The 12980-nt window shown below is 34.0% G+C and overlaps 1 protein-coding gene and 1 long non-coding RNA gene across 3 annotated transcripts; one reads left to right on the top strand and one right to left on the bottom strand.

Moving 5' to 3' along the window:
• Positions 1–587: 587 nt before the first annotated feature.
• Positions 588–10924, top strand: si:ch73-204p21.2 (uncharacterized). Of its 2 annotated transcripts, none has more exons than XM_056477353.1 (7): positions 588–732; positions 4618–4756; positions 6209–6275; positions 7029–7095; positions 7206–7292; positions 7647–7722; positions 10104–10171. In XM_056477353.1, exons 2-6 carry the CDS (start codon positions 4629–4631, stop codon positions 7697–7699), a joined length of 402 nt encoding a protein of 133 aa, XP_056333328.1. In that variant the 5' UTR covers positions 588–732; positions 4618–4628; the 3' UTR covers positions 7700–7722; positions 10104–10171. The 2 variants fall into 2 exon arrangements, with proteins under 2 accessions (XP_056333328.1, XP_056333327.1); XM_056477352.1 differs by lacking the exon at positions 10104–10171 and adding an exon at positions 10181–10924 and having other exon boundaries at positions 589–732.
• On the bottom strand, positions 4667–7315 carry LOC130244815 (uncharacterized). Its single transcript, XR_008839254.1, has 3 exons — positions 7197–7315; positions 4865–4960; positions 4667–4747 (listed from the first exon to the last, which is right to left on the bottom strand). It is a non-coding gene; the product is annotated as an uncharacterized LOC130244815 (long non-coding RNA).
• Positions 10925–12980: the final 2056 nt, after the last annotated feature.

Raw genomic sequence — 12980 nt, 5'->3', positions numbered from 1 at the left:
ATTTCTGCAAAATTTCATATATTTTTTGTTTCTCTTTTTTTTGCTCTTTTTTAATTTATTTTTTTATTTAATTCATATTTTTATAATATTTAAAATATAATATTGGAAAGCATCCTATAGGAAATATTAATTTAAATAAGAGATTTGTGAGGGGTGTACTCAAATATTCTAAGCACCTATATAATAAGCTGAAAAAGTGCTGCAAAAAAAAAAACACAAATCATTGGTTCTTGCATGACCATTTGACTGCGTTTACCATATTTATGGTGCATGTGACTGAAGAAAATAAATAGAAACTGAATTAAATAAAATTAAGAATTAAAAAGTATGGTACAAAAAAGTTCAGCATTGTACTCAAAAGCACAGGTCAGTTTAAATTGTAAATGGGTGAAGTAAAAATCCCTCAAAATAATACTGAAATACTGTAAAATTTACAACTCCTCTGCTAGAAATGATGAAAACAGGGTGTGAGAGGGAGGAATCTATGCATGCGGAGTCAATGAATGAGTGATTGTCAGTCTGTCTGATGGGAAGCCGAGTGCAGGAATGAGGAAATGGGCTTGTCGAAGCTCTTTTTCACCTTCCTGTCCGAAAGCTAGAGTCAGTGTAATGTTGACAGGAGCGCCTGACGTCTGTCTGTTTTCTGCACCGATATGTAGGGCAAGAGAGCAGGACTTCATCTGAACTTTAGAGTTCGCTGACAGGAGGTCACTCGGTTATTATCCATTACAGGTATTCTATATTTTACATTATATATATATTTAATTTAATTTATCTCACTATACTTTACAACTGTAAAAACCTATTATTTACAATCGAACCATTTTAAAGCACAAATCAGGATGTTTTCTTAAAATAATGTTGTTTTTAATGTAGTTTTGGGAGTTTAATGAAGTTTCTCCAGTATTGAATTTGTTGTGTTCAATGAGTAATAACTGAGCTGTGAAACTGGGAGAGGTGCGAATAGTTTAATGTCGTAAATGACTAACAGCAGGTGGATCTCTACGTTTTTGTTCTGGAACCTGTTTCATGTTTTGGTTTTGGGGTGAGGTTTAGTTCAATTACCTGTTGTACTATTTGAATTATACAGTAGATATGGAAAAGAAATGCTGATACCAAATAGCCACCAAGGACTCGAGTTACTGTCTCATTAAAAAGCGGTTAGTCTGGTTTGATTTGTTGTCCTGGTGAAATTACAACAATCACAGTTGAAGTTTCATATGAAAGTAAACAAACTTTACTTTTTGCTGTAATAGTTTACAAAGAAATCATAAAGATTTTGCTATTATTTACTCACCTTCAGTTCCAACCTAGTATGATTTACTTCCTTTTGTGGAGAAAATAAAATTGGTTATTCCACAAACCTTTAAGGATCAAAAATGTATGTTAAGATATCATAAAAGTAGTCCACCCTCGCAAAATATTCCAAGTCGTCAAATAGGCTTGTGTTCAAAACAGACTGAATTGTATCAGATCCAGCTCAGTCACGTCCAGTTTCAGACTGTTGTTTTCTAAAATGAACAATCCAATTTTATCAAAAAGGCCTGAGTCAAACGAATGATTCATTCATAAGTCAGGCTTTGCTATTAGTACTTTTCGCATGCAAACCTTGTGGAATTGTTTTGAAGCTTTGTTGTACTTTTAATAATTGCTTCTAGTCATTTAAGGTTTGGAAGGTGATTAAATTACATAATTTCCAATTTTGGATGGATGATTGCTGTAATGGCGTTTTATATTTAATAGCCCTTAATGGAGCACTCCACTTTTTGTGTTGAAAATAGGCTCATTTTTTTTCAAACATTTTTTTTAATCCATTCAGTCGTAATCTAGGTCTGGTGGGCGCACTTTTAGCTTATCTTAGCATAGATCATTGAATCTGATTAGACCATTAGCATCTTGTTCAAAAATGACCAGTTTCAATAATTTTTCCATTTAAAGCTCGACTCTTCTGTAGTTACATTTTGTACTAAGACCATTCATTCATTCATTTTCTTTTCGGCTTAGTCCCTTCATTAATCTGGTGTCGCAACAGCCGAATGAACCACCAACTTATCCAGCAAGTGTATTATTTGCCTATATTTTAACAAAGTGGGCTGTTCCTTAAAAAAAATTAACAAGAGGTCTCATCTCGAGTATTTTGTTTTTTCAAAACTGCTTCTTTACATTAAAACAGTCAACATCAGAGTTGTATCCTTAAAGACAAAACACACAATTCAAAATGGCACCTGATGATATAACTTAAATGCTCTTTGCATGTTGTTCTTTTTTTAGTGTGTGTGTGTTTTTTTAATGTGTGAATTATTATGAATCAGCCACAATTAAAAAAAACGATATCATGCCCACAATGACTGTACTCTAAACCTTTTTTTTAATCCATTCAGTCGATATCTGGGTCTAGGGGGTGGACCTTTATAGCTTAGCTTGGCACAGATCATTGAATCGGATTAGACTATTTGCATCTTGCTCAAAAATGACCAGTTTCAATAATTTTCTCATATAAAGTCTTCTGTAGTTACATTGTGTACTAAGACCAATGAAACATTAAAAAGTTGCTACTCTTATATTAAGCGGTGATCCACAGTGTTTTTAAGGCTCGGTTGTGTTTATAAGATGTAAAGCAATATGTGCTTAATATGCTTCACTTGTAGAAAATCATGTTATTTTTTGATATTTCTTTCTTTAATAATATACAGCTACTCAGCTAACATGGAAAAAACTGTCATGTTTCATAGTTTCTCTAAAAGGCCGGCCTCAAGAGGCTCTGATTGGTCCGCTAACATAATGTGCTTTGATTTGCGGATTGGCTCCACCTCGCGCCCCTTCAAGCACGCACTTTTGCGATGTCTAAAATTCAGTCAAGAGTAGCTGTTAGTAGCGTTAGCTGCCTGAATCAGACAGAAAAATTAAGAGGACACAGCTGAACCTCACGCCTGCTCTCTAAAATAAAATCTGACAAGTGTCTTTCACATATATTCGGAATATGCACGTGTGAGTAATATGAAACGTTCGCATCTTTTGTGCATTTGGTATTTGAGACGTAGAGAGACAATGAAAGCAGCGCATAGACACTGCAGCGCTGGTGAAGATTGTGGCTGTTTACATCGGTTTGGCTAATAAATATGAATTTGTAGCTAAATTGTTAGCGGTGCCAAACAGCATTTCCTGTTGTGTACATCCTTGTTTACGTCCTCGCTACAACATACCATTAACGCTAGTAACTATGCATGTAATAGATCAAGGTTGGAGCTGCTCCTTTGAGGAGTTTTTAGCTGAATCCAGCACTGAAGTGGGAGAGATTCTGGAAGCTCTCCTTTGTCAAATGCTAGCAAAAAATTTTGGAACATTAAAATCAAATTGTAAGCCCTTCTCTCTTTGCGCCCTTTTGAAGCCCAAATACAGAACCAGAAGAAGCTATGTGGAAATAACAGCGTTTGGACGGCATTTTAACTTTCTTTGCTATAACACTACAGCATCCCTGGCCATGCAGGGTGTATGCGCGTGGTGAATGCACGTTACCGGAAGCCCTTGTGATCTCAGTAGCCCGGATGTATTTTTTTTGTATTCCCCAAACTTTATTCGCTGTAGGCTTTGCTAAGCTAACTCTGTATGAGCCAATCTCTCCCTTTGCATTGAACTTTGAGCGTCTCATTCAGAGATGTTGTATGTTCACACAGCTTCATTACACATCAACTAAAGTTTAAAATATGATATTATAATGGAGCACCCCTTTAACTCTTGTAAAATGGGCCTATTTCTGAACAAAGTGTAATAGATGAATAAAAGGTCTCATCTAGAGTATTTTGTTTCTTTAAAACTGCTACATTACATTCAATTCAAGTATATTTGTATAGCGCTTTTTACAATAATTATTACATTTTGTATAATATTTAATACATTAAAACAGTCAACATCAGAGTAGTGTCTTTAAAGGCAAAACAGACAATTCAAAGAGCACCTGATGATATAACTCAAACGATCATTGCATGTTGTTCTTTTCATGGGAGATTTTGAATAGTGTGAATCATAAGCCACAATTAAAAAGGACATCATGCCCACAATGACTGTACTCCGTTGCATAATGCATCTGTTCAGAGATCTGATCTGTGTACAGTTATGAGAAATGCTGTAATAAAATGGATTTACTAGTGTGTTTGAGTAAACTGTAAATCTTTTTGTTTTATTAAGGCATGGTAACATTTCTTCCATATTTTGAATAAAAATATTGTCGTTTAGAGCATTTCTTTCTTAATTAACTTGCAGAAACATTTAAAGCATGTTTTCATTTGTTTGTGGATTAAAATAAGGGTTATTTCCCTAAGTTTTAACACTTGAGTAAAACATTGATAATATTATTTAGAAATCAACCGAAATATATGGAAAAATACTTATTATTTTGACTAGTTATCATGTTTTTATGTTAGAAATTACATTTTTATTCAACATTTTTGGAGGAAATGTCATCAGTGTTTCACAGAACAAGCCAAACATTACATTTTATTCAAGCTAAATAGTAAATCAACAGGAATTGTAGGAGACCCAAGTGGTCTCCTAAATGATTCCATAGCTGTATGTAACTAGTAAAATAATGTATTCAGCATTTGATCTGTTTTCCTCTAGGGGGCACAGTCATGGCACCCATCAGCACAGATCTAGTGGGCTTGGCGTACACAGAGCAACCAGCGGCTGCGTTTCTCTCCATAGTCATCCTCTTCATCGCCAGCATCGCACTCCTCGTTCTCTGTGCGAGCTGTAAAAAGTAAGAAAATTCCAGATGACCTTTCTTTCTAAATATTAACTAAAAAAACATGCCTCAAAAGATGAAGTCAACTGTAAATGGGCAACAATACATGCAGCAGAAACTCACCTACGCTATTGCTGTAAGCTGCATTCCTAGACACCACTGTCAAGTTTTTCTGCTCCGGAAATTTGTCAGGAATGAGGCAGGAATGTTGCCCCAAAACTTAAGACAGAGGACTGCATCTTACACACGCTTCTCTGTACTTTACATAAGAGGACTTTAAAAAAAACACCAACAAAATGATATGTACACTGTAAAAATGTATATGATCAATTAGTCATGACAGCATATGTTTTAGGTCATTGTAACTTATTAATCTAAGTTAATCATGTTCTATCCTATAAGAATAAGTTACGCAAGCTGTTTTAAGTCAGTTTAATAAAATATAAGTTCAATGGACTCATGAGGTTAATTTGATTCAGTTTAAAAATTTAAGGCAACCAGGATGTTTTTACAGTGTAGTAATGGGTATGGTGAGGTTGTATTTACCGTCTTCATAGGGATGATATGTTAGTCAAACACCAGTCTCATTCTCATTAAACCCTGAGGTAAATGTCCAAGGAAAATTAACCATGATTTTGTTTTAATAAATGTGCAGTAACCATGGTTTGGTGCATCAACACATTTGTTAACCACACTTTTCTACAAATACCATGGTTAAACACGGTTGATTTGTGGTTACCGTGTTTTTTTGTAGGTAAAACTGTGGTTGATTTTTGTAAGGATAACAAGTAAAACAAATTATAATTGTATTTTTTTTTAAAGGGATTTGAGATTAATTCACATTTATTCATAGAAGCTGTTTTTATGTCAACCGTTAGTGGTCAGTCACGAACCTGATAAACAAGTCAGGAAAAATGTTATTTTTGCTTTGAAACAAAGTAGTTATTGCTAGGTATCTTGAATTTTGTTTATACAAGCAATGAATTATAAATAGATGAGCTTTTTAAAATCAAAATAATGATTTGGAGATTGAAGTACATGTATGTAAGTATATGCTGTCAGTTTTCATCTCAACCACCAGAGGCCATACAAGAATCACTCCAGTCAGTGAAACGTTTGCAGTTTCTAGCATTTTTGCTGTTACATTACTTTGTCATTATACTACTTTTAATTCGTGTACACTAGTACGTCATTTAAGTAAAAAAAAAAGCTAGTTGTTCATACAAAAATAATAATTCACAGTAATATGGCGACGTTCCGTCAGTTGCAGTTTCAAATTTGGCCACCAGAGGCCACTGCGTGTGTGATCAACTTTACACGTCATATTGCACTCTTGTCTTGTCTCAAATATTGAGGGTATATAAGCAATTACGTTACAAAGACTAAACCCATTAGGTTCAGAAGATCATCAGAAGTTGACCAGGCTTTAAATCCAAACTAATTTTCATCTGTTATTTTTTTTTTTAGACATTCGTTTGAATTGGAGAACAGCAGAGCCCCTGCTGAGCAGAAAACATCCACACTTGTGAGCGTGGTGAGTGATGGATCAAATAATGAAGTAGTACTGTGTGAACAAAAGAAATGGTCAGAATAATCCTTTTTATTTAATTAAAAAATTTAATTTTTATTCTCAAGCTTTACTTTAAAAACTTTAAAACTATGGTAAATAAAGAGAATTGTTCAATTTTCATGTTCTTTTCCATAGTAAGTAATTTTTAACCATTTTATTTTTCAAACATTTTCCTATTTAATTGCATTTTTTTCCTCATGAAATCTATATCTATATCATACATTTATTTTAGTACCAAATCCAGGATATTTATTGCCATTAATATTATTTAATGACACACATTAAAAGATTTATTTTATACTATTTAGCAGTCTCAAAGCGCAGCCATTGTGGTTTTTACATTTTATCTTTGCCACTATACTTTAAACCAATAGTTTATAATATTAAAACATATAGCAGAATAGATTGAAGAAAAAGTAAATGATCACCAAACATTTCTTTACAATTACTGGCTAAACTAAATGTTTAATGTTTGAATATTGACAATGGAATATTATTTTACCCATACTTTGATATTGCATTTCCACACATGTTATCAGAAACATCAAAGCAGACTCTTAATTTTTATCTAATCTGCTTTATATGTATATAAAATTACTGGCAGACACCAAAATGGGATGTGTTATCTTTGACCCATGTATGTATAATTAATGAAATGACAAACTATCATAAAAAGCTGTAAATACTTTGCTTAATCATGCTTTTTTAATTGAACAGGCGAGAACGAATGATTCAGCAGCCAGACACAACCCCACCGCTAATGAAATCACGGGTGACGAAATGGGTAAACTTGACTTGTCAATGACAGTGAATTGCTTTTTATGTCTGAGGAGCTTTTTATCTCTTTACAATCAACCCTACTCAGCAGATACACTTTAATCTTACCTTTTAAAGGTTATGAGGTTGAAGACGATGGCAACGTAGCGGTCTCTCAAGGAGGAATCGTGTACAAACCCTGGAGAAGTCACACACTCACTCACGGTAAAAAAAAAAAAGATCATAATAAAATAAATTATTAAAGGGATAGTTCTCCTTAAAATAAAACTTGGCCTCAAGTGGTTTCAAACATTATCTGTTGAACACAAAAGAAGATATTTTGAAGAATGTTGGAAACAGGTAGCCATAGACTTCCATAGTAAGAAAAGAAAAATACCATGGAAGAGTATGAGTAGCAATGGGTAGCAGTTTCCAACATTCAACTTAAACTTTTTGAATTGATAAGAGAGTAAATAATCCCAGCATTTACATCCTTAAGTGAACTATCTATTTAATCCTTGTAAAATCCCTTTATTCTTTTTTTAACACAGGCATGACCGTAATCTATGCTTTTTGCAGGTTCAAGTCTACAAGTCAATGGTGGTGTTGGGGCAATGACTGCGAGTTCATAACACTTCAAGTCCTCTGCAAAAGCGTAAGCAACTCAGATGACTAAAGTTAAAGAGTCCCCTAGAGTAAAAAATTGAGTTTTACCATTTTGAATCCATTCAGCTGATCTCTGGGTCTGGTGGCAGCACTTTTAGCTTAGTTTGGCATAAATCATTGAATCTCACTTAGAAAAATTATCAAAACTTTTTTCATTTAAACCTTCAGGTATTCAGGTGTATTATTCAAGGAACTTTGCTGCCTTACCATCGCTGCAGCAGGTGCAATATTACACAGTGCCTGAAAATAGTCCCCAGCTAGGAAACTAGGTAACAGCACTGCGTAATATCATTACATCATGTCTTTTAAATAGGAAAATTATCTGAACTTTTGTTTGATGTTTTTTTTAGGAAGATGCTAATAGTCTAATTAGATTCAATGATTTATGCTAAGCTAAGCTATAAGTGCTCCTGCCGGACATGGAGATTGGCTGAATGGTTTAAAAAATGGCTAAATTCTACTCCACTCCAAGGCCCTGTTTACACTAATACGTTTAGTTTTAAAACGCATACGTTTTGCTGAGGTTATGTCTTCCATCAATTGTACCCGAAAGCAGAGCATTTTGTAAACGCTGAAGAGGCCATTTTGGTTTTAAAACACTGCTGCTCCGTGTCATTGTGGATGGGCGAAAACACAGAGACCTGAAAATAGTGGCGGGGCTGCCGACATTCTGATAAGGGCTTATTCTCAATATTAAGTGCACACAGTTCAGTCCTGCATCCTTTGTTTGTAAGTTCAGACTTTGCAAGTTTGATATGGAAAGCAAACTCCCGAGGACACGTCAGGTAAATCTTCAAAGGGAACAGTGAACTTTATAACCTCTTTCACATCACCCTGGCTATGTTGTTTTACTTCTTAACAGTAAAATGAAAACATGATATAAGAAACTGCCTATTTTCATTTTGATATTAACTTAACAGACACCAAAAATGTTGAGGCATCATTTAGCTACATATTTATATGAGCGTCATCTTCACTAAATGCATATTTGTAACAAAACAGAGCCCACAACATAACTGCCTCTTTTCATTTTCAGTAAAAAATATGAAACATACCCTGTCTCTTTCGCTGAATATCAGTTTTAATAATCAATAATGGCCATTATAAAAGTATAACGAACAATAAGTTTATACATTATAGGAAATAAAGGCAAGCAATCAGTCAATATGCGTAGTTACATTAATATTAGGGGTGTGACGAGACGCATACTTAACAAGATGAGACAAGACACGAGATTGGGTTCATGAGTACGACACGAGATGAGATTTTTACACAATTTTAAGAAAAATCATCTTTTATTGAACTGAAAAAAAGAAAAAAAATACAAATCTATTTAGGTGCTTTTTAAAATCAATTTGTAATGAATGTTATTTTACTTCTATTTTAATTAATTCTATGGAGAAATGGGCATGCAAACACTGGCTAATGGCCTATGTGAATTGAATAGTTTTTTTTTTTTCATTTTAAATAATAGCAAAACATTTGCTAATATAGGAATGGAAAATAGATTTTTATTCAACTGAGAAAAAATAAATTACAAACTGCAAAACAATTTAGGTGCTTTAATTCTAATAAATGGTATTTTACTTCTATTCTAATGAATTCTATGCCATTAGGGACAAGCAAAAACTATATTTAGCTACTTAAACTCTACTGACTGGCTTCTCGCCCAAGCAACCAAGTGACACATGCAACTCCGAGGCCAACTTGGGTTGCCAGGTGTGTGTAAACACTTGATTTGCAGTTCAAATTCAATCCTGCCTCCAATCTTCAATGCTAATTTTACCTTCATGCTCCATCATAACATCACAACTCCCGAGACAACTTTTCTCCTCGACGTAAAATCTTGTCATGATTTAATTTCACAAGATCTTGTCACACCCCTCATTAATATATTAACTTATCTTTGAGCTCAGCCAAAATTAGTTACCTGAGAACAAGTAATAGATTCAAAAGACTGAATTGTTAAAGACAAGATTAATTAATTTACAACTATGAGATGAAATCCAGCAGAAGATCCTTGATGAGCTGTCTGACGTGCGCTGCTCTCATCTGGGGAGGTGTGCTCAAAGCACCCGCTGACTGCCTGAAGCTTAGACGTGTGCATACGCTGCAGCGCATGCCAGAGTGTGTGTGTGTGTGGTCAAGTGATGTGCATTTTCAGTGGTGTAGTGTGGACGAAGATCTTTTCAGAAATGCTAGGTGAAACGCCACTGTGGATGTGGATCGTTTTTGTTCTAAAATGCCATTTTAAAACTAAGAGGTAGTAGTGTAAACGGGGCCTAAGTGACTTGTAAAATGAGTGTTCCTTCAAAACAGAATCTAAGTGAAACAATGCAAACAAAATTAGTGATATCTTTTAATCTTCAGATGACAAAAACAGTGTTGCTGCCATAGGTTTCCTCGTTATTTGGAGATTAATGGTTTCTGTGTCTTTCTGGAACCAGGCTGAAGTCCTGTTTGACTGTCATAAAACCTCCCATCAAACTTTATTGGATCTGTTGGAGTCCCCTGATCTGTCCCTCTGCACTGACCAGACTCATTCATTGCTGAATCTTTATGCAGAGGTTCAGACTGTTTCAGACTAGTGTCCTTCAAGGGACAGATCCTGATCTTCTGGACACACCTGTTCTGACAAATAAGGAGCTCTGTTTGGGTGGTCATCAGTTAAATGTGACGCAAGCAGGAAAATCTAGTGTTGCATCTTCACTTGAATATGAAGACCAAGTGTTGTCACTGTCAACACTTAACTTAGAGTCTATTTTTTTCCTAATGAAGTTCAGTATTGTGAAATGATTCTGTATTCACGTTCTTTCTTAGTAGGGGTGATGTATAGACTTTATCTGTTGATCAACTGTTGTGTGTGTTCATTAAGATGGCATCGTAATGGTGAATAATTTTAGTTTTAGAATATGTATAAATTCCAATGGGTTTGAAAATATCTTATTAGAACTATTAACATGTAATAAAATTAGCAGACTCTTTAGAATGAACCCTTCTGTTCTGGGGACTGAGTATTTAGGGGCAATGTTCTTTTGTTTTCAAGTGTTATGAGGGTACGTATGGGTTAATGAGTTTCAAAGGCTGAAACTCTTGAATAGTCTTCAAATTTATATCTGAAACAGTGCTTTATCAAAAAATTTATAAAACATCAAATCAAATTGTAAACAGAATCAAAGAAACTTGCAAGGAGCCTTTCATATATATATATATATATATATATATATATATATATATATATATATATATATAATACAATTTTGGAAAATATGTGAAAGTTTTTTTTTTTAAATCATTAAAAATTTTGTAGAGAAATTTTGAGTTTTGTTTATTTTTTTGGGGCGGGGTTAATGTATATGTATGTGTGTATGTACATATATATTATTGCTTCCCACACATAGACTTTACTTGGGTGGGCTGCCCAGGTATATTAACAGTCGCCAAAGTATATATTTTTACTGTTATTACATACCTGTCAACCCTCCCATTATACCTGGGATTCTCCTGTATTTTACAGTTCTATCCCGCTATCATCCTGTAAAGGTATTTTCACGTGTTTTTCCCCATATTTTCAATCTTTCTATGAAGGGCGGCAATAAAGAGCCGATCCTCCCTACACGCAACCCATATCGCCAAACCACCAGGGGACGCCCCTTGCTCTTAAATGTAAATTTGTTCTGCTCTTTTTGTTTTATTTGGGCATGAAAACACTTTGAAATAAATATAAAAACATGGGATTCCTTTCCTTTCCATTAACAGAAAAGCAATTAAATGTTTAATTTTGTTAGATGTGTGCATTTTTAAAGTGACACCTCTGCTATTTAATATAATCAAATAAAAAAATCTAAATGAGATTGATTCGCTGCTCTTTAATCAGAATGTTTAAGTTATACAGTGAAGAAAAGGTTAATGAGATTTGATAACTTTATTCTATTTCTTTAAAATAGCTATTAATTTGAATAGGCTAAACTGTTTGCTAATTGATTTGCAGTTTTTTTCTAATATATACTATTTATTCTTTCCTTTGTAAATAATAATAATCATAAAACATATTACTGACCGTTTAACTGTTTATTTACAAGGAAACCGCTCCAGATGAACATATTTAGTTATTTTAATGTAATATTTAATATAATATTAATTTGGTGATTTTCCTTTTTTTTTTTTTTTTTTTTGTGTGGTGGGGGGGGGGCATACTGTATCCCTTATTTTCACAACGCATACTGTATCCCTTATTTTCACATCCCAATGTTCACATGTATGTTATTATCATGCTTTTACACTTTTTTTTGTATCCGCCCAATATAACCAAAGATCTGCGATCGATTAAATAGTTGACCCATTTCGTTCTGTGTGTGTGAGACCTGTCAGCACTCCCACCAACAGTCTCGCATGGTTTGCAGACCCACAGAGACGCGTCATTTTGGGACTTCGTCTGGCCCGGGTTTCTAAATCTGCAAAAATTTCCAGGATTCAACTTTTGTTTTTGCTTTCTAAAGCTTGTACACGTTTTTGCATTCCTTATATTAAAGACTATTTTCTGCTTGCTTCACAGCTGACATCGCGCACAGCTGCGAGACTGAGAGACAAAGTAAATAATAGATTATTTTTAATCTAAACGATTCAAAGAAATTTACCATGTACATGGAGAAAACGAAATGACTGGTCTATACTTGCTGTCAATCAACGCATTTGCCTTATTTAAATAATCTACCAGTTTGAATCTTGTAATTATGATATTCTTTTTTAGACAAATTGTTTGTTTTTATTCCTTTTTCTGTTATTTATTTCTCATTTGCTGATTATTTTATTAATTTGATGATGTTAATATTTTGCCATTTTTCATACATGTATACATCCAAAATGCTTTGGCATTCAAGTTTGCTTTGAACGGGAAGCAGATTTTACCTGTCAGTGGGTGAACATGGCTCCTGAATAGCATAACAGTAAGCGAAATAGTGGATTCCTTTTTATTTCAACAGTCTTTTTTAACTTTAACCCATTGAAAAGAAACCGTGCATAAGAGTGTCATAATAAATAAAATTGTTTAAATTAGATTGTTTTGTTTGTCGCATAAAGTTAACTATTTATATGATGTGGTTAAATGGTTTGTTTCAATCCAACTACCACTGCAAATATATTTCAAACCTGAGGGAAGCACTTTGTATGTGTATTATCGCAATGTGATTATTCGCAATAGACACATCGTGGGTATACGCAACGTTGAGTCTGGATTATAATTTATCA

Source organism: Danio aesculapii, chromosome 17, assembly GCF_903798145.1.
Source record: "Danio aesculapii chromosome 17, fDanAes4.1, whole genome shotgun sequence".
Classification (NCBI taxonomy): domain Eukaryota; kingdom Metazoa; phylum Chordata; class Actinopteri; order Cypriniformes; family Danionidae; genus Danio; species Danio aesculapii.
This window is presented reverse-complemented; position numbering and strand designations above follow the sequence as displayed.